The 21,423-nt window shown below is 51.4% G+C and overlaps 8 protein-coding genes across 8 annotated transcripts; 2 read left to right on the forward strand and 6 right to left on the reverse strand.

The window, feature by feature from the left end:
• Positions 1-975: 975 nt before the first annotated feature.
• Positions 976-5,140, reverse strand: EDD37DRAFT_280986 (putative serine esterase-domain-containing protein). Its single transcript, XM_062811066.1, has 2 exons — positions 4,798-5,140; positions 976-4,744 (listed from the first exon to the last, which is right to left on the reverse strand). Exons 1-2 carry the CDS (start codon positions 4,845-4,847, stop codon positions 1,021-1,023), a joined length of 3,774 nt encoding a protein of 1,257 aa, XP_062673771.1. The 5' UTR covers positions 4,848-5,140; the 3' UTR covers positions 976-1,020.
• A 1-nt stretch (position 5,141) lies between these two features.
• On the reverse strand, positions 5,142-7,378 carry EDD37DRAFT_280851 (L-lactate dehydrogenase). The gene is made up of 2 exons (XM_062811063.1): positions 6,919-7,378; positions 5,142-6,866 (listed from the first exon to the last, which is right to left on the reverse strand). The coding sequence occupies exons 1-2, from the start codon at positions 7,049-7,051 to the stop codon at positions 5,476-5,478; spliced, it is 1,524 nt and encodes a 507-aa protein (XP_062673772.1). The 5' UTR covers positions 7,052-7,378; the 3' UTR covers positions 5,142-5,475.
• An 82-nt stretch (positions 7,379-7,460) lies between these two features.
• EDD37DRAFT_280844 (uncharacterized protein) lies at positions 7,461-8,402 on the reverse strand. Its single transcript, XM_062811062.1, has one exon. It carries the CDS (start codon positions 8,305-8,307, stop codon positions 7,684-7,686), a length of 624 nt encoding a protein of 207 aa, XP_062673773.1. The 5' UTR covers positions 8,308-8,402; the 3' UTR covers positions 7,461-7,683.
• EDD37DRAFT_280945 (rab family protein) lies at positions 8,071-9,767 on the forward strand. The gene is made up of 2 exons (XM_062811065.1): positions 8,071-8,309; positions 8,368-9,767. Exon 2 carries the CDS (start codon positions 8,498-8,500, stop codon positions 9,461-9,463), a length of 966 nt encoding a protein of 321 aa, XP_062673774.1. The 5' UTR covers positions 8,071-8,309; positions 8,368-8,497; the 3' UTR covers positions 9,464-9,767.
• Position 9,768: 1 nt separating this feature from the next.
• EDD37DRAFT_280894 (uncharacterized protein) lies at positions 9,769-10,959 on the forward strand. The gene is made up of 3 exons (XM_062811064.1): positions 9,769-10,104; positions 10,196-10,554; positions 10,623-10,959. The coding sequence occupies exons 1-3, from the start codon at positions 10,084-10,086 to the stop codon at positions 10,777-10,779; spliced, it is 537 nt and encodes a 178-aa protein (XP_062673775.1). The 5' UTR covers positions 9,769-10,083; the 3' UTR covers positions 10,780-10,959.
• Positions 10,960-11,641: 682 nt separating this feature from the next.
• EDD37DRAFT_647547 (heterokaryon incompatibility protein-domain-containing protein) lies at positions 11,642-13,881 on the reverse strand (the record flags this gene model as incomplete). Its single annotated transcript, XM_062817894.1, has 2 exons — positions 11,642-13,419; positions 13,473-13,881. 2 exons carry the CDS (start codon positions 13,879-13,881, stop codon positions 11,642-11,644), a joined length of 2,187 nt encoding a protein of 728 aa, XP_062673776.1.
• Positions 13,882-14,859: 978 nt separating this feature from the next.
• Positions 14,860-17,187, reverse strand: EDD37DRAFT_647548 (uncharacterized protein; the record flags this gene model as incomplete). Its single annotated transcript, XM_062817895.1, has 1 exon — positions 14,860-17,187. One exon carries the CDS (start codon positions 17,185-17,187, stop codon positions 14,860-14,862), a length of 2,328 nt encoding a protein of 775 aa, XP_062673777.1.
• Positions 17,188-17,780: 593 nt separating this feature from the next.
• Positions 17,781-21,415, reverse strand: EDD37DRAFT_663510 (alpha-mannosidase). Its single transcript, XM_062819189.1, has 2 exons — positions 18,579-21,415; positions 17,781-18,530 (listed from the first exon to the last, which is right to left on the reverse strand). Exons 1-2 carry the CDS (start codon positions 21,221-21,223, stop codon positions 17,915-17,917), a joined length of 3,261 nt encoding a protein of 1,086 aa, XP_062673778.1. The 5' UTR covers positions 21,224-21,415; the 3' UTR covers positions 17,781-17,914.
• Between the last annotated feature and the right edge of the window lie 8 nt (positions 21,416-21,423).

Below are 21,423 nucleotides of genomic sequence, written 5' to 3' on the forward strand. Positions count from 1 at the left end.
ACGGAGTACTGGTTGGCAGGTGAAATGTGACTGAGCTGCAGTCCCCGAAGCTGATGGCTGGAGGAGATTCATGACATGGTCTTCGTCAGGTGAAGGCCGAGCAATGAACTCAGGACTGTGGTCTTGCTTCCGATTCTTTTCTCCACATGTCATTGCTTCAGACATAGGTTGATATTCATCTAATCGATCTCGGTTGCAAGAGAGTTGTGTACATCCCTGACATGGTCGAATGCGTCCAAAGCAATCCGTCGCGCTTTCGGCGTCATGTCAGCAGGTTTCTGGTAGAGCTTGAAATGGTCCTCCGGATATGCCGCCGCTGCAGCTCCCTTGACGTGTTCCGCCTCCGCCGAAGACGTGTTCTTGTTCCACGTCGAGAACCTGTCATGGAGATACTGACGGCGCTGCTGCCAAAGCACACCACACCTATGAGGGCTCATCCTTCCATATGAACAAACGAGAATTGTGCAGCTGTTCGGTGTAATCCAACAGATTTTCAACGTGCCGTCTCGTCAGCACAACCTGTATCTTCTGCGTCACCAGCAACGAATAACATATATACATATATGTATTGATAGGGAAGAAGGAGAGATCATCGCCAAGGCGAGATCGCTCTGATATATTGTTTGAGCATTGCTGACAGGGCTTTCAAACTCACCTTGGCGCAGAGCATCAAGCTTTACTGACCAGCAAACGCGTTCCTTGTTTTCTGACCCCAACACGCAAGCCGACGAGATGTTGGACCTCAAAACAAAGCAATCGCGACATCAATCACATCCCTGCAGTCATGCCAAGCCTTCACCAGACAAAGACTCGGAAAAGGGGTGTGCAGCCTCGTCATCCGGCCTCACTCCACGAGTTGATTGTATTCGGAGATGCCGTACCACCAAGCGAGGTATATTTGCATTCTGCAAAGCAAGCCACATAAGCTAGACGATCGATTGATCAGTCAACACAGGAAATGCAACCACCCCCAGGGTCTTGTCAAACAACATTAAATTTAGAATGTACTCATTAGCTGCATTAATCTTCGCCCTCGTTGCGCGTCTCACCCTTCGCCTTGGCCAGTGCAACTTGCTCTGCGACACCTCGACTTAGTGGTCTTTGACCAGCATCTGTATCATCACCTTCACCATGCACAGGTGGAACCACACCGGCACGAGAAGCTCCTGCACTTTCAGCCAACGACAGCCCCAGCCCTGCCCCGGTGCTCGTCGGTACCGCGCTCGGCGCCAGCTCCTCACTCTGTTCCTGCCTTGGCGTGTTCGCTCCCGACGAGTGGGAAAGAGGTTCTAATTCCGCCGGCTCCGCAGTCAGGGGCGTTTCTGGCTCTGTAACCAAACGCTCATCCTCACCAGCACCAACATCCCTGTCTTTATCTTTTGCCAGATTCAACCTTGTACTCTGCGGACTCGATGTTAGTACCGTGGCGATTTTAGGGCTGGTGATAGTCGAGTCGCTCGCGTTGTCTAGTTCACCCCTCCGCTCAGCCTTGCGCAATTCCTCGACAAGAGGATCGTCCTCGTCTTCTTCTTCACCATCGTCGCTGCCCTCGAAGAATCGATCGCTCCAGCGGGAGCTATCTGATCTTGCCAATCGCGACAATGCAGCCCGGCTCGAGTTCATACTACTGTAACTCGCATCCTTGCTGCTCTCCCCAGCGGCGCTGATCTTGGAGAGGAGCTCCGAGACATCATCTCTTGACTCGCGGATTTCAGATTCTGTTCGCGCACGTTCCGGGCGTAACCGATCTTGCACTTTCCATCTCGTAGGCATTTTGTTTCCGTTAGGGGATTGTGGACTGGCAGACGTAGCAGCGACCTCATCGTCAGTCTGTGCCCGCTGTGGTCCAGAGTGCTTCTCCTGCTCTTTCATGTTCTCGTCTTCAACTTCTTCGGGCGGCAGGTCAGTCTGACCTTTGACTTCCTCGCCAACGGCTCGGAACTCTGACTCATCTTCGATGGCCCGCTCCACAGCCGGTTCATCCTCGTCCCGGGTCTGTGCTGCGGCGGTGTACGCAAAGTGAGTATCGCACATATGCTTCACCACAGGCCAGCCGTAAGCATTGGCGAACATTCGCCGTACAATCATATTGTTGTGTGCGTCTGGCTCAAGGCGAACAAGAACCTTCCGCCACGAAAGGTCTTTGTGATATGCTCGAGCGATCTTCTCTTCAATCCTCATCGAGCCAGGCTCGGGATTGGAAGCGGTTGACTGAATGGATCCACGTCGAGCGTCGTCGTTCAGAGGTGATGGAGCGTGTTGGAATGTTTGTTGCGCAGAAGTTCGTCTTGGCATGAGCGTCCTTTGGCGTTTTGCAGGCGGTGGTGGAATGTCTGTTGGGTGATATACACGATCGTGGAAGATGGTTCTTGGTCGAGTCGATGGATTTAGTATAAATTCTTTAGGTGGCAACGGAGGGTTGAGAAGATCCCCCGCAGATTCGAAGAATGTCGTTTTGGGTGGTGCCTCGACTTCGGGGTTTCCAGACGTATTCGTGTAGAGGGATGACCCCCGGACCAAAGACGATCGTCCGTCTGTGCTTCCGCCACGCTGTTCTTCCGCATGATTGACGGACAAGTGATTATCTTCTTGAGAGCTTGTTTCTGAGTCTTGTTCGAGTTGGTGCATCGTCTGTCCACGATGGTATATCTTCTGTGCCTTCCGTGGTACTTTTGGTGCCGGCTTCTGCTCACCCGCATGTGGCTTGAACAAATTCAGAAGCCCGGACCATAAGTTAGTCGCCGATGTTTCTGAGCTTTCCTGAGAAAGCTGTCCGCCGGTGCCAGAATGTGCCTTGTCAAGGGGCGGTTGTCCTTTCGAGTTGACCCTCTGCTCATAGTCGAAGCCCTGACTGGCCTCAGCTTGAGGTACACTTGCTCCTGGGTCCGGTGAAGAGTTCCTCTCACTGCTCACTTCATCGGCGCTGTCTCCAAAGAGGTCATTCCAGCCTATCGGTTTTCGGACTGCGCTTGCATTCTGCCCAGTCATCTCGTGCCAGCCCCATTCTACCATCGTGCCCACCAAGCCACTTTCCCTCCTGGCTTTTTCGACGCGTCCTAGACCTCTCCAATCTAGGAAGAGCAGGCACGACGTCCTCAGTGGAACTATTCCATCGTTGACAACATTTGAATACACTGTTCTGTTTCTGAACTTCTTGAGTGCGACGTGAGCTGGGCCGGTAGGAAGTATGCGAAGTAGGGGCTTTGCGCCGGGATCATGCTCCCTCTGTGCCTTTTGTGAGTCATTGGTAAGGCTGCCGATGACTGCACCCCATCCATTCTTCGCAATGGTAGGTGGCCGCCACGTCAATCCGAGATCTTGCCCGGTCCTGCCCACAAGGCCGAAATCAAGCGCAAATTTGACGTAGACCGGATTTTCATTGCTCAGACCGAGGAAAGGACTAGCCATGGCCACGAAGTTGATAGGCTTGATTATGTCAAAAAAGTCCGGTGAATGCTTCTGAATATAGGCGATGGCGTAAGTCTGTATCAACCCACCCAAAGAGTGACTGATAAAGCTGATGCTCGTTATCCTGTAAGCAAGATTATGATTTCGATGACCCTCATCCTTGACGATGCTACTGTTTTTGTGAGTCAATTGTGTTCCGGGTGGTGGCTTCGACTGTACGCCCGGAAGAGACTTCGTCAAAGATCTGCCAATGGAGCTTTTGACAGGGAGGTAGGGTTGGTCAGGATATGTGATTGAGAGCACATATTTGGCGAATCGTTTGCCCAGATACTGTATGCCGCGTTCGGTTCTCACGGCGTTGCCATTAAAGCCGCGGACGATGACTTGTTCGTCCTCGTCGTCTGTCTCCTCTTCTGCATCACCTTCGCCGCCCGACACAGCAGGCTCCGGTACGGATTTTGACTTTTGATCTATGCGATCTCTTCCAAATTTGTTCGCCTCTGCCATGCGTTCGGCTCTCCTTTCAGCGCGCCTTTTCTTGGCATCTTCGCGCGCTATCTTAGCTGTCGTATCGATTGTCTCTTTCATGAACAACATGTCGGCACCGAGATTGCTGTGCAACCCATGAGTAAGTAGGACGAGGTGGATCTTTTTCTGCTTTCGTTGCTTTTTGTCCTTTTTCGCAGCATGGTCTCGCTTGTCACCATGTTGCGGCCCTTGTTCCACTTTCACGTCGCCATTATCGTCCCAAGAAGGAAAAGGCGGAGTGTTCCAGAGGCTCTCGGTGTCGTCGACGGCCAACCTGACAGCCTTGGAGAAGACGCCCTTAGATTGTGCGGCATTTCTTGACCGGCCTTGCTGGTGATCTTCCAATCGGCCAGGGACTCGTTGACCCGAGCCGACAACACCATGAAGTCCCGAGTCCACCGACTTCTGGTCTCTCCCCACCAGTAACTCGTAGTGCACGCTGGCAGTCTTGGAGAAGATAATCTGCGAAGCCACCTCTATGATCCATGTAAAACTCTTCCGCTCACCATTGCGCTTGCTCTCGGTATGCAACGCATCGCCTCGCGTCTCTTCAGGTACCGTCAATCTCGAAGTCCAGTGGCCGCCTGCCTTCAATTGTGGTTCGTACTCCGGTGCGCCCTCTTCCTTGATTGCCTCATGCTTCTGGTACGGGTTGAACGTTGAAGGGTAACAGGCAACGTAGAGGGTATATGGACCATGAAGATAAGCGGCTCGTAGTGGGATGGCCGAAGTGTTCTTGATCTTGACGTGGAGGTGCGTCGGAGGGGGAAGAATGCGGTCGAGGCTGGGAGTATATGTCAAGGTGTATCTAGTGCCCGGTTAGCCGCAGAAGTGCTGGAGTAGAACCAGTCCAATGCCTACCTCACAACTTCGCCGACATGAACCGACCCCGTCTGGTGGAGGAGGAGCATCGCGCTTATGTTCAGCGCGCAGCTGAGGTTAGCTTTTTGAATGTACTGCACACCACATCCCGCAGCATAACTCTATACAGGCCGGCCGTGGCGGATGGAAGCGCAAGGATTTTTGTGGCCGCAACGTGCCTCTTACCAAGAGCGCAGCGATTCGATTTTCAGAACCTGAATAGAATCTGCGGGTCAGCGCGGAACAACGTGAACGATCAGTCGTATCGTAGACACAGTCTAGATCAACACTGGCACGAATGTTTAATGACATTGTCACGCGCGTGAACAAAGGTAACATAAGCCAGCTGAATCGGTGTCTACGTCAACCCCACAATCTATGACTCGCTATCCGAAGGCTCCGATATCTCAATAATAGAATGAGCCCGAACCAAATTCTTTCCTTTCCAACATAGTGGCTCTGATATATCTGGCACATGCATTGGACTTCTACTACCTCAGCAATCCGTAAACCCTTTTCATCATGCAGACCAGGACAGAGGTGCTGAAAAAGCACGGACTTCAGCCATTCCTCGACATGCTACTTGTACACATCGGCGCTCATTTATTCCGAACTATATACATAAAGTCATATAACAGCTGTGCCAAATCTTTTATGGAACAAGAAACAGCCGGTCGCTCACAACTTAGCCTTGATACCCTCGTGTGCTGTAATAAGTGGATCATATGAGCGCTCTCCCAATAAATCTTTAGGTACCGGCACAATGTGAGAATGTATCCCGCGTGTGTCAACCATATCTGGTGTCAGATCTTCCACTTTAGCTGCGCCGATGAGCCGCATGTTCATGACCATCTCGTCTTTGAGTAATTGCATGGCGTGGTCCACACCAGGTAGACCGTAGGCAGACATGGCGAAGAGGAAAGGGCGTCCAATACCTACGCCCTTCGCTCCCAGGCAGAGGGCTTTGATAATGTCTGTGGCTCGTCGAACACCCCCGTCAATGAAGATTTCGATCTTATCCTGCAAACCACGTTCTCGAAGGACAGGCATAACTTCAGCCAGAACTTCAATGCCCGAGGGTGCTGTATCCAGCTGGCGACCACCATGGTTTGACAGGACAACGCCATGTGCTCCAACCTCTATGGCCTTCAGCACATCTTCCACTCTTTGCACGCCCTTCAGAATGATGGGCATCTTCGTTATGCTCAGGAACCAGGGAATATCTTTCCAGCTCAAGCTTGGGTCAATGAAACTTGAGATGGCTCTGGCGGCACCTTGAGATCTGTCCACGGCGTCTCCACTTGTGCTTTGAACGCTGGAACCACTGTCGTCGAATTTGCTTCGCATGTCCTTTTCTCGTCGGCCCAATTGAGGAGCATCGACTGTGATGAAGAGACCTTTGCAGCCTCTCGATTCGGCATGTCGCACGATCTTCTCCGTAATTGCTCGATCCTTGTTGACATATAGTTGTAACCATTGGCATTGGTCGCCTTCTCTGGCGTCGCAGATTTCGTCGAAGCTGCAGGACGCCAATGTTGGTATCATCTGAATGACGTTGTGCTTCTTTGCGCCTCGGGTCAGAACCACCTCGCCTTCAGCATGGCCCAACTTCCCTAACGCGGTAGCTGTAACGTAGAAAGGAATGTCGCATTTTGTTCCAAGCATGGTAGTGCTAATGTCCACCTTTTCCACGTCAACGAGTATCCGTGGTCGGAACCATATTTTATGGAAGGCAGAGTGGTTTTCTCTCATTGTGATCTCATCATCCGCGCCCGAGCTGTAGTATGCCCAGGCAGTCTTTTTCATGACATATCTGGCTACACTCTCAAAATCCATAAGGTTGTAGCATGCTTCGAGTGGTGGCATGTTCTTGATACGCTCCTGTCTTTCTTTCTCCTCGGGACTCTCCTCCTTTTCCTCCTGTTGGACCGTCTCCATGTTGACGGGGCCCAAGTGCTTGTCCTTGGGCAGGTACTTGTCGAGTGTGTCTGGAGGATGAATGGGATCGAACTCTTCGGTGGCATCTTTGCCGGCATACTTCAGGATGATCTTGGGACCACCAGGGTGCTCTGTTCAATGATTAGCCACCTTTGCTGATGGAGGGTAACGAGCAGCACTTACCGGGTAAAAAGTCCGTCACATCGTATGCTTTGCCATGGACAATAACCCAGCAGGAATCTTTCGAATTGTGTTTTGCGACGTCTTCTCCGCTAAGTTTGCCAACGTTTGGCTTCTCACCCTCGTCGTGGTTCATGTTGCCTCGAGGTCTCTTTGTGAAGAAGGTAGAATTGGCTCCCTTTCAGGATCTGGAGAGATAGCCCTGGGGCGGGAACCAGGCGTGGAGAAAAGGGTAACGCCGAAGGCAAGGACGACGAGGAAGGCGAAGAGGACTATAAGAAACAATCCAAGTCTCTGGAACAGAGTTTCACGGACAATATGATATATGTGGGAGGTGTAGTAATGGGGCTCCATTGCTCCGATGATTGGGTGTTGCATTGTTCGATGAAGTAAATCTGGAGGCGGGGATAACAACGATGTCCATCATGACGGAGTTCGCGCCGCCCAGTGGTTGCAGAGTTAGCGTCAGTGCCCACGGCTTCTCGCCTGGCGCTTGGGATTACCGCAATTGCCGATGTTCTTTTCTAAATAGGCCTCTGTGATTGGGTTTGAGGTTCCCCGAGGTTCAATGCCGTCTCGCTATGCTCGGGGGTCGGGTCATCACAGTGACACACCCACCAGGCCTATGTACACCTCGGGGTGAACACGCCCGAAGACGCATTGTGGGCGAGGTGGGACAGCCAGCAAAGGTCTGGTCTAGACTCGATGATGGCAAATCAGTGCCTCGGAGGTGGCTGCGATCTCGACTGGGATTTCGAGACTTGGATTCTACTCGCCTGATGTGAATTGTTCATTCATTGTGTGCATGGTCAGCCTTGTACTCTTGCTGTGGGTTGTCTCGGCCGCCTTCTCCCTCCTCTTTGTGCAAGTAATAGTATGGACGGAAAGAGTGATCCGCTTCTTGTCGGTGGCTAGGTGGGATGCGCGGGCGCACGGAGGCAGCCATGAGCTTGGGACATTGGTAAACAATAAATAGCATGTACTTGTAAGCCCTGAGACGAGTGGTTCTGTAACTTCTGTTCGTCCTCGACTCACCTCCTTGTCATCACGACGCGATGATGATTCGCCAGACACTTGTCCTCGTGATATCGTGAGCACCGAGGTGTGTTTTGCATCTCGACGTGACTGTTCGTCAACAGGCTCGTGCGTGATCAACCTGTTGATGAACCTTGATAAATGCAGTCTGGCGAGATTGCACATTTCACTTTTGTATGCGGGGTTGCACTCCAGAGGGCTGATTTTTTGCCCTTTTGGCATTAATTTTTGGGAGGCGCAATCGCGGGCTGAACCAGGCTTGTTGCAACTTTCTGGCCTCGACGTCCTTTGCTCACAACTCTTCTGTTTTGTTTTGTGCTTTCCTTTGAGTCCAACTTGCTGACAAGAATCGATCATAAGTTGCAGGAGCCTCCTTCGACCACTGCTGGCTATTCTGACCACCCGTGACTCTTTCAGCGGCAGGTACCACCATCTTTGGGCTTCCTGCTATTGCATAGCCCACTGCGCAAAAATGAGATAGACAAGGATTTCAGAAAGAACTTCGCTCCAAGCTTTCCTTGGTTGTTTCGTTTCCTTATCGAGCAAAATGACTTCAGCACCTCCAGTAATCACAACCAGTGGCTCCCAGCCAATTCCTGCAACTTCAATAGAGGCGAAACTGGTTGTACTGGGTGCGCAGGGGGTGGGAAAGACCTCGCTTGTTTCTAGATTCATCAATCCAACCGCGCAGCTGTCCAAGAATACCCAGTCTACCATTGGCGCGTCCTTTGTCACCAAACGCATCACCGACCCAGACACATCCACTACCGTCCGTTTGCAGATATGGGATACTGCAGGACAAGAGAGGTTTCGGAGCATATCTCGACTCTACTATCGAGGTGCTAATGCTGGTCTCTTATGCTACGACATCACGAATGAGCAGAGTTGGGAAGAAATGAAGACATGGCTCGCAGAAATGAAAGAGAATTGTGATGATGGAGAGGCAATGCCCATAATACATGTGGTCGGGACTAAAAGCGACATTGTTGCAGACGACCCTTCACGCCGCGAAGTGACCTTTGAGAGGACAATTGCATATGTGGCCGAGCAACTCGGTGGGGTGGTGGCCCAGAGTACTTCGTCCACTCCACCGTTGATGATGAAGTCCGGCAATGTCGTTATTCACAGCCCAGACTCGAAGAGAAGTTCCGGGTTCTGGAACCAGGATATTGGCTGGGACAGCTGTCATGAAGTGAATGCCAAGGATGGCGAAGGTGTCGAAGAGGTCTTTCGGGTTATCGCCCGAAAGTTGATCGAGCAGAAGCACCAGACCGACGCTGCAGAGTTCGCACGGGTGCAGCAAACCCCCGGATATCGGAGCGAATATGGAGACGACTATTTCGTAGGCAACCATGCCAACTCTGGAAGCTTCAGAGTCGGCTACGGTGACAAACGCCGCAGCTGGCTGGGTTTACCTAGTGTAGGCCTGGGAATAGGGGAATCTGACAGCGCTGCGCCGGGCTATGGCACTCGTGATCCGGAAGAAGCTAGACGACGAGGAAGGTGTTGTTGATGAGTGAGCGAGCATTAGGGGGATCATTTTGTGGTGTCCGGCAATCATGAATTTCGAGCATGGGCTGGCTTGCGTTGATGAAGCATTTGTACGGCGTATGGGGGACTACTCGCATTGCAATGACCTGGTCCTCAGCACGGTGGAACGACTGCTATGATTGCATGATTATTACGCGGGATGGTTGCAGTGCATTGTATATGAAGCATGGGTTTGGCATTTGCTATTTTCTGATACTGTAATCATCGCATCAACACCGCATCGGTGGTCGCTCTACTGTGTCCTTTATTGTTTTCCTGGAGTCAACCCTGCAATCTTTGGTTTGAGGTGAGTTCCCTGTGAGTGACAGATTCCCTTGCTCATTCTTTCTGGCTTTTCCCCAACAGCTCAGTTCACGTTCGTTCTCATTCTCCAGCTCATTCAGTATGGCTGGTATTGGCAATGGCAAGTATCACGTCGAGAGAGATGACTCTCCTCGTGCCATCCATATTGACCAGAGAAAAAGCCTGGAAGCCATGGTGACCCGTGTCCGCAGATCTTGGGTGGCGAGGTTACCTAGTCCGGCGAGGAAGACCCAGTCTACAGACAGCACAATCCTCAGGCTCGAAAACTGAAGTCGTGCCATGTGCAGGCGATGCCAATTGGTAAGTACTCAGTTTCAACTTTTGCATGCTACATCATGCTGGTGACCACGATCAAAGACAACGGGAAGAGCTTGCTAAGATCGAGGATCAGATGGACTTGTCGCGCAACCTGTCCCTCATTCTGGCTGGTTGCCTCGAAGTTACATACCTGATCGGTTCCATCCTGCCACTGTTTGTCATCGATCGGTTCGGTCGCCGCTTTCTCCTCATGTTCTCGTCAGCCGGACTTTGTTTTTGCTTCGTCATGGTGTCGATTCTGCTGTCTATTCGCACCAAAAGGCCAGCATACGGTGCCACAGGGTTTATATTCCTGTTTCAACTGTTCTATGGCTTGGGCTGGCTTCCAGTCCCATGGTTCTACCCTTCAGAAATCAACACGACTAGATATCGAGCGAAGGTACAAGCTATCTCCAGTGCGTGGAACTGGATGTTGTATTTGTGGTTGTCAAGGTGAGTCATGCGGTCTTGGTGGCACTACATACCGCACCCGACATACTGACTGTCTTGTGTGCTGCCAGATCACGCCGATTGCAATGGACAACATCAAGTGGCGAGCATTCGTCATCTTCGCCATTCTCAACGCCCTCTTCATCCCGATGGTGTATTGTTTCTACCCGGAGACCAAAGGATTGGAGTTGGAAGATGTCGCTTTACTCTTTGCGAAAGGTGGAATGACAGGGGGTGTGTTCACTTCCCGAGGGAAAACTGTGGTCCCACATCAACATGCTGAACATATTGGGGTTGACCAAGATAAGACGGACAGAGGTATTCAACAGGTCGAGATTCAAGCGTGATGCAGCAGCACTGGCCAGGCAATAGTATTCACACTGATATATCAACATGGTCCTTACAGAGTATCTCTGAACAGGCAGACCAGCTCCACATCCACGTCCACGTTGATAGTATTTACAGAAGAAGAAAAAGGTCACCCAGTCATTACAGATATAATAGCAACAGCCCCCATTGAAAGAAGAGATCCAACCAGCCAACGTGCGCATGCCCGCTTGCTTTTCGTACTTGAAAAACAAAGACGGTGCTCATCACGAAACAGCATCCTCAAGAGGACAATGTTTCTGCTGCATCTCATTCAAAATGAGCAAAGGGTAAATTTTCTGCCTCTTCTTCGGTACCCGATCCCTTCGATCTGCTTCCTTTCGAGCAATTGCCATCTGGTCACGCAGTCATAGCAACTCATCGGCGAGTTTTGGTCTTCAATCTGCAAGTGCTACGGCGCTCCAGATACATGGCCGGCCTGTTGGCCCTGGAAAAGTGATAGGCGGTCGTTGCCGCACTTCATCATCGGCTCATTAATCATCTGTCCAGCTCTTCAGATCCATTTTTTTGTTACAATATATCCGACCTTCCGGCTTCAATGCCCAGACGTAGCGCCTATGTTCCTGTTCTAGCTTGACTTGTTGCGGATGAGGTAGGCGTCCCGTGTGAGTTGTGGTGGGCACCGTATGGTCTGAGGAGATTTCGAGGCCAGTATACCTCAGACAAGTCTGCGAGCTCATCTCCGTGGATATGTCAGTGTCGATTAGACGATGGTTACAGATTCGTAGAGCCATTTGCCCGAATCATAATTCTGGATGTCTTCCTTGCAGAAAATGGGCTTTGACCGTCGTAGGTCTAGAGATTTTGCCAATTCGGCTCCGAACTTTCTGAGTTTTAAGGGAGGGATTGTCGGTTTCCTGTAATGGCGCAGTTGCAAAACACCCAGGCGTTTCCAAACCGTAGCCCTCTCGTCACTGGGTGACGGCAAAGTCTCGAGAACAAGAGCATCAAAACGAGGAAAATATGAAGTCTTTTGTTGCACCAACAATAAAGCGGCATAGTGGTCTTCACGGGAGAATTCGTTTGCTCTCTCGCCGTAGTCGAGCTCGACCATATGAGAAAGGTGGCGTTCGAAGGGTGAAAGGCCACTCCCCTGCGAACGCCAAGTAGGGTGGTAAAGCTGAGAAAACCGATATAGCCGTCCACGTATGGTGACTTTGGCATGCGAAACACCGCCGAAAGGGTTGTTCGGCTCCACCAGACCAAATTGGACGTCTTCCAACGTTGCTAATTCTTTAAGTTCCTTGTCTTTCCAGTCATTTTTAATGGTATACCCAGAGGGAGCGCTGGCCCAGCTCCAGGAAGGAGCCTTGACCTCGTGGTCGATGGACTCACCAACTCTCCTCCCCAAAAGCTCCAAGCCTTCAACGTACCACAACAAACCTGGAAGCATGTCTGACTGCCAAAGACCTGCCACATATCTGTCACCATCGAGGACCGTGCTGTATTCTTTCGCTATGCCTGAAATGGCAACAAGTCGATCTCGTGGGTATTTTAGACACCGAGCAGAGTAGTCTTCAATGACATTGTACCAGATAAGGTACTTACCATGGGGCTTGAGACACTCCGGACTGCCCAGGTAATCTGGCAGGAGTTTGAATTGGGTGAAAAGGTCGTATTTCCAGAAAGGTCTTCCACCTGGTAGGTCTGCGATGCTGGAGTAGAACTCGGTCAAAGGGACGTGTTGGGGGCCACGCTCATACACAACCTCGCTGCAGCATTTCCAGGCAATCTGATGAGAAGAATAGAACAAGATTCTATTTGACAGGAGCTCTTCTTGCAGAGTCCATGCACGTTTAGACCACGGTCCAATCAACTGGTCATTTTGATCGGGCCATCGTTGGGAGACGTAAAAATGCGACGACTTTCGGCGTTCTTGACTGGCGTCTTGATTTGGGTCCGCTTTCCAAGGTATTTCGATGTACTGCGTTTCTCGCGGTCTCAAGAAGCTCTGTGAAAAGCCATCTGTGTCCACACTGGCGATAGTTACCGTCGAGTGTCCATAGATATAATTCATCTGTGAGGATTGCTCCAACCAATCGGAGTCCTGACCTTGAAGGATGCACAATACATCCACCCACAGATACTGAATTCCTAAATCCATGCTAATGGATATTGCAGCCTGGATAATCTCATCCAACTCTGAGATCTTGGTACCGACTTTCTTCAAGTTCTTTATGGTATTTTGCTCCAACTGCACCAGTGGCTTCTTTTCCCCCCATCGGTAGCTTAGAGCGACCCATGGTTGCAGTGATGCCCCGGGTGGGAACTCGACAAGGCGTATGTTTATGCTTCCATTTTCGACGTGGAGGAAACGTGTTAACAAACTTGGACCTGTCAAGTTGGGCGCTGGACAATCGTGACTCTCCAGGCAAGATGAAAGCCACCTTGATGCAAGCGCCACACAGCTGGGATCATAAGCATGTGAATGCAGTTTGATAAACGGCTTCAATGGAATCTCTTTGGCCAATTCGACGGAAGCTTTTAGTGTTATGTTAGTAGAAAAGTGTGGGGAGTATAGCAGTAAGACATACCGTTGTCAATGCTGATGTCAACATCACAAAGGCCGATCGGTTCTTTGTCGGGCCTCAGGAAGAATGATCTTAGTCGAGGCTTCATGTATGGTGAGAATCGAGGCGGATCGTTGCGTTCATCTTTAACTATCACGCCCCGTGCTAGGATGATTGGAAGTTGGCCTGCCTCTTGTGCTAGCTCTGCTTCTTTGCGTGTGAATGCATCAAACAATAACGTACATAGACCACAGCCAGCAGAAGCCGTGATATGTATCTGGGATATGTTGTCCGAATGTCTGAAACACAATCGGGCCAAATGCTCATGCCAAAAGTATCTTGAGTCTGAATTTACGTTTGTTGCTGAACTGGCGTCCGAGAATTTGAAGATCCGGCACAAGCTGAAGCTGTTGCAAGTAAGGCAAAGGGCCATGACATCGAATCATGGACATGTAGAAACATAGGGAGTTGTGGGAGAAAGGTCCAGCAGCACGAAACACTTTGTTAAGATACTGGGCGACTGCACGACCACAGTTCCGCTACAGCGGCTTTTGCATCGCAATGCGTTGGGCTGTGTTGCATCGAGACACAGCCTCACGCAAGCGCCGACAACCGGTAAGAAGAAACTCGGCTGACGAATGGCATGAGTCGTAGTGGAAAGGTCGGATCCTGTGAGCGCATCGATTCTCAAACCAATGCGCTGTCCTTGACCCTGAAGCGTGTCTTCAGCGGTGTTGATAGTGATACGTCGTACGATTCAATGGCGCACCACCACAGGCCCAAAGTTCCGTCCTCGTAAGGGCAGGAAAACTGCCAGTTTACGTGACGCCCGCCTGGAACCGATTTCTGGTCGAAAGGCAAGTAGAACCGGTCAATTAGGGTCAGATTTGGCCATCGATTTGTTTGCTCAGCGAGCGCGCACGGAGCGCTCTTTGATGTCCACTTGAAGGCTCATTCAGACCTGCAGGTCAAAGACGCCTTCCTCACTCTCTGAAATCACCCCGTATATGGCAATTGAGGTTCTCGTCCACTAGTAACTCTTCAGGTATAGGACCTAGGTTGCCTGACAGACCCCCAGCAACATGCCGCGAGCAACAGGAGACAAGCAGAGAATCCAGTCTCAAGAGCATAAGTTATACATTAAAAGGGTGTACTTTTGAGACTCCGCACATATATTACACAGCCTCCACCAAGCATACCTGACAGGCAGACCAGCTCCATATTCACAGTATCCACAAAAGAAAATGTATTCCCTGTAAGTCATTACAGATGATATAATGGCAGCATCAAGTCCCTTGAAAGAAGAAATCCAATCCAGCAAACACACGCACGCTTGCTTTTTGTGCTTGTACGCCGTGTAACAAATCTGCTTCAGTAACCCTCAGTAGGAATGAAGAAACGGTGCTCACCATTAAAAATCATCCTCAAGCGGACAGTCCACACTATCATGCCCATCGCGCTCACACAGCGCGCACCATTTCTCCGGATCAATCACGCCGCTAGCCCGTCCAGCGAGCATTCCGGCCTGTGCACCCGTCCCCTCGATCATAGCCGTCGTCGACTTCGGTGGCACCGGCGGCGGTGGCGGTGATGGTAGTGCATCCTCCGGCCCGTCAAGCCCAGGAGACGGCAGGCTCGCTAGTGGCGAGACCGAAGTCGAACTGCCCTTGCGACTCATCAGGGGTGCGGGCCTATCTGCGTCCACACCCAGCCGCCCGCCTGCGGCTGGTTCTGTCTGACGTTTGTTCTCTTCGCTACGCCGCAATCCTTCGCGAACCACGTCCTTGCCTGATCTCCTGCCTAGACTGCCTCCCTGGCTCTGACTAGTCTGCTGGCCAAACATATTCGTACAAGTCAGGATATCATGCCCTGATTCCTCGCAGATCTCGCACCACAGCGCGGCACTGGAGACAGACGCACTCGAGACGGCCCCATCATCGTCCGCGGGATCATGTTGTCCGTACCCATGCGTCGTTCGTTGTGGGGTCAGCACGACGGTCTTTTGACTGCCTGTCGTGCCTGTACTTAAATGCTTCTTGTCCAGATCCGCGCTGTTCCCTCTCGAATGACCGCCCGGCGACCTGATAGCGGTGTGGATGCCGAACGCCGCACCGGACATTGGAAACTTGGAAAGTGTGACGCTGCTTCGTAGTTGTTTGACTTCGTTCGCGAGTTCTTCTTCGTGTGCGCTCTTTTGTTGGAGCAATGCCTCCAGATCACGGATCTGTTGGCGCATACTAAGACGATTTTCATCCGCCTCGTCTTCGGTATTGTCCTCGGTGGATTTGTATCCATTGGTAGCAATCCCGTTCGTCTTCGGAGCAGTGTCATGAGTCTCGTTGAGATTCTGAATGATCGCCTTGAGACCTCGAATTTCGTCGTCCTTGGAACTCAGTTGCGCCCTAAGCTCGTCGACATCGCCGGCCGAGTTTCCGTTGAGCTGTTCCTCCGTTCTCAAGCGTTCGCGTTCCCGTCGCAGTTCGGACCGTGAGCGCTCCACTTCTCCTCTGAGAAACTCGACTTCTCCGCGTGCTTCGGCTTCACCTCGTCGCGCGTCTTCCACGTTCTCTTCGAGGTCTTGGACGAGTTCTTCCAACTGCTTAAGTTGTAGCGCGACGGATTCCACGTCTTCACTGCGGTCTTGTAGATTCCTGACTTCTTCTAGTAATTCATCGACCCTTTTCTCATAGACTCGTTCCGTCTCTGTGCTCGCCATTTCCAGCGTGTCAATCGTGGAGCGGAAATCCGCTCGATTGGCGTCAAACTCCGCCGTAAGCAGTTTGATCTTCTCGTTCTTCTCCCTGATGACTTCGCGGAGCGAGATCACGTCTCGAGGTAGTTCGTCATCGTCATCATCGCCGCCTCTCCTGCTATCCTGCTCCAACGAGGGCAGGAGCTTTTGCAATTCATTGAAACTGCGCTCCATCTCGCCGAAAGTGGCGATCTGCTCGCGCATCTCACGTCGGGTATCGTTAAGCTCATTTTCCAGTCCCCTTATCTTTGTCTCATACTTTTCAACGTTGGCATCAGCAGTCCGATTGACCTGAGGCGTAGGCGTCGGTGTAGAGTCTGCCTCCTGCTCTTGTGTTTCATCGAAGCTGGACTCGGGTCCCAACGACGGACTTGCCCTTGCATTATTCGACACGGCTGTGCTCTGTCGCAGATTTTGAGCAAAGGTGTTCGAGGGCCGTGGGCTTGGTCTATGAGCACCGTTTGTGCTTTTGGCTAGGCCAATGCCACTTTGCCTCACTTTAGGCGTCGTCAAGGGCTTCGCGGCTGGAGTGTTCACCTTGCGTAACGGGCTTGATGGACGTGGTAACGATTCTCTTCGAACAGGCGGTTTAAGTGACGGACTGGCTGCGCCCGCTCGGACTCCAGGACCTACCGACTGACTGAAGTTGGGCCGCGCAATAGCTGGTGTCCTTCCTCCTTGATTGAAGCTGCTCAGTCTTGTTGGTGTTCCTGGTCCTGGACTATTCCTCACACCGAGGCCGACAGGACCAATGGTCTTTTTGACGGCCTTTTCCAGGGGCAGGAATATTCCGGAGCCTGGCACTGTAGTCTTGAAGTAGTATCTCCCATCGACTTCGCCTGAGTTCTTCCCTCGGGCTGCATATTCTGTAGCGAGTTGTACTCCGGCGAATGTTCCCTTTTTCCCTGTTACTGGACCAATAAATTTGACAACGCCGTACATGTCACCAGGAACCACGACGGTATCCCCGATGCTGACACTAGACATCATTGTTGGCCCCTGTCGTCACTGGACAGACTTCCGCATGCGCCCAAACGGTGGAGAGGTTGTCTCTTCGGACGCGACCCGAGTGATGTGGGATTCAGCAGGAGGAATGAATGAATGACGCTTTCAATTCTGATATGCAATTGATACACCCATCAGGTTGCGCGCAAATGTCGTGATTGGAGCGCAAGTGAAGGTTTCGAGATAGTAGTGCCGTGAAGTTCTGGCGCGAACGATGAGGCTCTGGGGTCTGTAGCACGGCCCGATGGCTGCTGGTTACAACGCAGGTTACTCGAAGACAAGGTAAACAAATCGACGGGAACACGAAACTCTCTTCAACAAATGGTTTGCGGGACTGTCCACTGATCAAGACCCTGCATAAGGATTCTCCGGCGCAGAGAACCGGCGACCGTGAGGTTTGATTCGCTTAAAATGTCCATGGAACTAAAGTTAAGGAGCTGGCGGATCTCACCCAAACACTGACACCTCGCACCGGAAACTCGCCCAAGAGCCGAACGCCACAGAACGAGGCTGATGGTCATTTGTGAAATTGCATGCCGCCACCAGCTCCAGCCTTGTAATGAGTCCCGGGTGGTGCGAGCATTTACGAAAGCGGGATCGCACGGCTGCAGACATGGTCCACCAGAGAGGATTTTATTTATTCCGTCCAAAACCGGGCCCTGTCCAGGAGTACATATATCTATATAGGATCCCACCCATCCTGCTCGTCTTATAACTGTAGCCGGAAAGTGGCCACCTCAAATGGCCGCAACTGGATGTTGATGCTGAGCTTGTTCTTCCCCGAGATCGTCAATGTCTCCAGATCGTCCTCTAAGATGTTCGTCTTGAACGCCTTCTTGACTGGAAGGGTCGTTTCAATTGTGCCGCGAGTCTTTCCTCCCAGACTCTCGTAAATTCTCAAAATCACACTCTGGCCGGACCGTTGTGACAATTCGCCACGAGAGACGTCCTCATCGTCCTCACCGCGCTTGATGCAGTCTAGCACAAGCGACTTACCTCCACTAAGGTGAATTGCACTGAAGAGCTCTTTCGGTCTGTCGTCGACCAACGACACCAAAGTCATAGGATGGTTGAAGTTGTAGGCTGCTTGCACAGTGTTGGGCCCCATAGCACCCTGATGTGGCATGATAGCCCATTTGATATGATGTCTTCCCATATCGGCATGGGCATCTGGCGCCTTGGGTGCACGGAGCAGTGACAGACGCATAAGGTTGCCACATGTCGCGAATCCATATTTCGAATCGTTCAATATAGACACGCCATAATCCGCCTCAGACAAATCGGCGAATTTATGACAGCAGACCTCAAATTTGGCCATGTCCCAACTGAACATGTTAGCTCGATTCTCCGATCCGGACTGTAGTAACACTTACCTGGTGTTGTAATGAGTTGGACGTTTGATGATTCCATATTGTGTCTCATAAGTAGCTTCAGTGTTGACCACATCCACCGGGAATTCGACCTTCAGGAACTTCATATTTTCACGCCATTCAACCTCGGCTTCTACAGCAAGGAACCCAAGGTCATCTTGGCCATCGGATGCATCGAGACTGATGGTCGTCTTCACCCAGCTGTCCTTGCTGACCTGCGTCTTGGTTGCCACACTGACCCTGTAAGGACCATTCTCAACGATTTCCATCTGCTCAGACTTGAGTTCCTTCCTGGAATCCAGGTGGAATACCTCCACATCCCAAGCTTGCCAGTATAGCGGTTTGTCGTCAAATATAACCAGTTGATTGGCTTTGCCGCCTTTTGCAATGACCTCGCGATCGGCTTTCAGATCGATCAGAGACGTGATGACACCAGCCTCGATCTCCACCTTGAATTTGCTGTTTTGCATCACAAATACTCCTTCCTTGATTTCCTCAACGGAAGCGGTAGATTGTATCGCCGAGGCGGCGTGCGTTTTGACAAGACCTGAACCACCAGAAACAAAGGTGTATTTCTGTCCTTGGGACTTCGCCTGAGCTTGCGGAATAGGAACCAATTCCGACCGCTTCCACGGTGCAGTATTGACAGCCGCGAGTTGGGCATTGGCCTTGACATTTCGGGACAAGCCCAGTACTGTAAGAGCCTCCTCTTTGAGCTTGGCTCCAAGTTTAGCATTATGTGCGTAAAGCTCGTCAGAGTCGTCGTAACACATCTCGATGGAGCTGCCCGGGAGACAATCATGGAATTGACAAAGCAGGACATTTTCCCAAATCTCGTCGATCTCCTTCTTAGGGTATTTGTAGCTCTTGCTTTTGAGACTGGCCAACGTCGCCAGGTACTCAATATCGTGCAACATGATTTCCTGCTTGCGGTTGTTCAATTTGTTATTGGCCTGTGTCGTGTAGGTTCCACGATGAAGCTCAAAGTAGAGCTCTCCGTACCAAGTAACGAGCTTCGTGCCGTTTGCAATCTTCTTTTCCAGGTCTGCGAAGAACTCGTCGACGGACCTGCCCATGTGCACACGGGGAAGGAGGCCAGTCGTGTCACTCAGACCTCGACATCTCCGGAGCTTCTCCAACATGTCTCGAGTAGGACCGCCACCGCCATCACCTTTGCCGAATACAAGGAGGGACGTGTTGTCCTGATCCATGCTCTTATGCTGAGTAACACTCCTCCTGACGTCTCCGAAGTGAGCATCAGCTGTGTATGTTTCGCTAGGCGCCATGTGGCAAATGACTTGACTGCCGTCCAAGCTGACCCAGTTGAATGTAGTGTGTGGGAAGTTGTTGATGTTGTTCCAGCTCAGCTTCTGGGTGAAGAAGTGGGACATATTGGCCAGCCGACATATCTGGGGTAGTTGACTCGAGTATCCAAACGTATCTGGAAGCCAGAACGTCTGGCACCGTTCCCCGAAATTGCTTTCGAAGAATCGTTGTCCATACAAGAATTGTCGAACCAGGGACTCGCCGCTGGGCATATTTGTGTCATGTTCAACCCAACTTCCACCAATCGGATGAAACTTGCCCTCTTTGACCTTGGTCTTGACCCTGTCAAAGACGTACGGGTAATATTCCTTCAGCCATTTGTATTGCTGGGCTTGACTCACCGCAAAGCGATGTTCTGGGTATCGATCCATAAGATCACACTGGTTAGACCAGCTTCGCGCGACCTTGCGCTTCGTCTCTGCCCAGGGCCATAACCAGCACGTATCAATGTGGCAGTGTCCGATGGCATAGACGATGCTTTTCTCATCCGACTCGTAGACCTTGGCAGAGTTGACATTCTTTCCAATGTATTTCTGTGCAATCTCCCGACCTGTCTTGATAGACTCAGTGGAGCCTTCTCCGGCTATGAATACATCCATTATCTGTCTGCACACTTGAAGCGCTTCGTGCCTCTCCCAGCTGTCACCTGGGAATTCTCGAGCGGCGTCTCCAATGATCCAGTAGTCCACATAAAGCTGGCGTGCAGCGAGATTGATATCTAAAATCTTCGCGACCGAGAGCTGATAGTACTTGTTGGGCTCAGGAGGTTGGATGCTGTCACCGCCGGGAGCATTGCCAAACATGCCATTGCAGGCCATCTCAATGTAGAAGGTGTGCTCTTTCCCATCTCGCCAACTTTCGGGAAGTATCCATTCTGTACGTTCTCCACCTCCTGTCAACCCTTGCAGAGGGTTGCCGTCATGTGTCCAGACCATCCCTTCATTGTTTGCATCCCAGTGGAACTCAAGGTGTTCACCATCTCGCATGTTCTCAGGGACTGTAAGTTTGATTCGGAACCAATGTGTTGACCACGAGGGACCGAAGGCCTCGCCTCGATGTGTGGGTTTGAATTCATGGGAGGTCGCATCTTTGAAGGTCGGCCGGGTGAGGTCCGGCGGTGAGTAGACGGAAATCTTGACATGGTCTTCGTCGTCGTTCGTGTTGTGGTATAGCTTGGCTAGAAGGTTCTCTTTCTCATATTGACCTCCCGAGGTCAGTTGTTTGATCCTGTCTGTATAGATGTTTTCAATGAGTTTGCCAACAGGACCCGTGGCCAGCTGCGGATAGTTGGAGGTGGCACGGGAGGACGTCTCTCCGCCCATCGTCACTGCAGCCTGATGATTGAACTGTTGGCGGAGAATGGGAAGGTTTTGATAGGACTGATCAGGGGGTCCAGCCGCTTGAGATCCTGAGGAGAAACGAGAGACACAGAAGACTATAAATCAGATGGAAAGCAAGCAGCATGCTCTGCAGGTAGATCAAGGCCAGCCAGCATGTTACGCGTGGTCGTCCTGCCAATGAA

The sequence above is a fragment of the Exophiala viscosa genome (assembly GCF_022695815.1).
Source record: "Exophiala viscosa unplaced genomic scaffold EDD37scaffold_2, whole genome shotgun sequence".
NCBI classification, from domain to species: domain Eukaryota; kingdom Fungi; phylum Ascomycota; class Eurotiomycetes; order Chaetothyriales; family Herpotrichiellaceae; genus Exophiala; species Exophiala viscosa.

Excerpts from the sequence above, each read along its gene's own strand:
- EDD37DRAFT_280851 (XM_062811063.1), bottom strand. The coding sequence starts at position 7,051 with ATGAACCACGACGAGGGTGAGAAGCCAAACGTTGGCAAACTTAGCGGA. Across the intron at positions 6,867-6,918 it reads TGTGACGGACTTTTTACCCG|AGCACCCTGGTGGTCCCAAG; the intron begins GTAAGTGCTGCT and ends ATCATTGAACAG.
- EDD37DRAFT_280945 (XM_062811065.1), top strand. The coding sequence starts at position 8,498 with ATGACTTCAGCACCTCCAGTAATCACAACCAGTGGCTCCCAGCCAATT.
- EDD37DRAFT_280894 (XM_062811064.1), top strand. The coding sequence starts at position 10,084 with ATGTGCAGGCGATGCCAATTG. Across the intron at positions 10,105-10,195 it reads TGTGCAGGCGATGCCAATTG|ATGGACTTGTCGCGCAACCT; the intron begins GTAAGTACTCAG and ends ATCGAGGATCAG. Across the intron at positions 10,555-10,622 it reads TTGTATTTGTGGTTGTCAAG|ATCACGCCGATTGCAATGGA; the intron begins GTGAGTCATGCG and ends GTGTGCTGCCAG.
- EDD37DRAFT_280844 (XM_062811062.1), bottom strand. The coding sequence starts at position 8,307 with ATGATCGATTCTTGTCAGCAAGTTGGACTCAAAGGAAAGCACAAAACA.
- EDD37DRAFT_663510 (XM_062819189.1), bottom strand. The coding sequence starts at position 21,223 with ATGGGCGGAGAGACGTCCTCCCGTGCCACCTCCAACTATCCGCAGCTG. Across the intron at positions 18,531-18,578 it reads CCAACTCATTACAACACCAG|TTGGGACATGGCCAAATTTG; the intron begins GTAAGTGTTACT and ends TAACATGTTCAG.
- EDD37DRAFT_280986 (XM_062811066.1), bottom strand. The coding sequence starts at position 4,847 with ATGCTCCTCCTCCACCAGACGGGGTCGGTTCATGTCGGCGAAGTTGTG. Across the intron at positions 4,745-4,797 it reads CATGTCGGCGAAGTTGTGAG|ATACACCTTGACATATACTC; the intron begins GTAGGCATTGGA and ends ACCGGGCACTAG.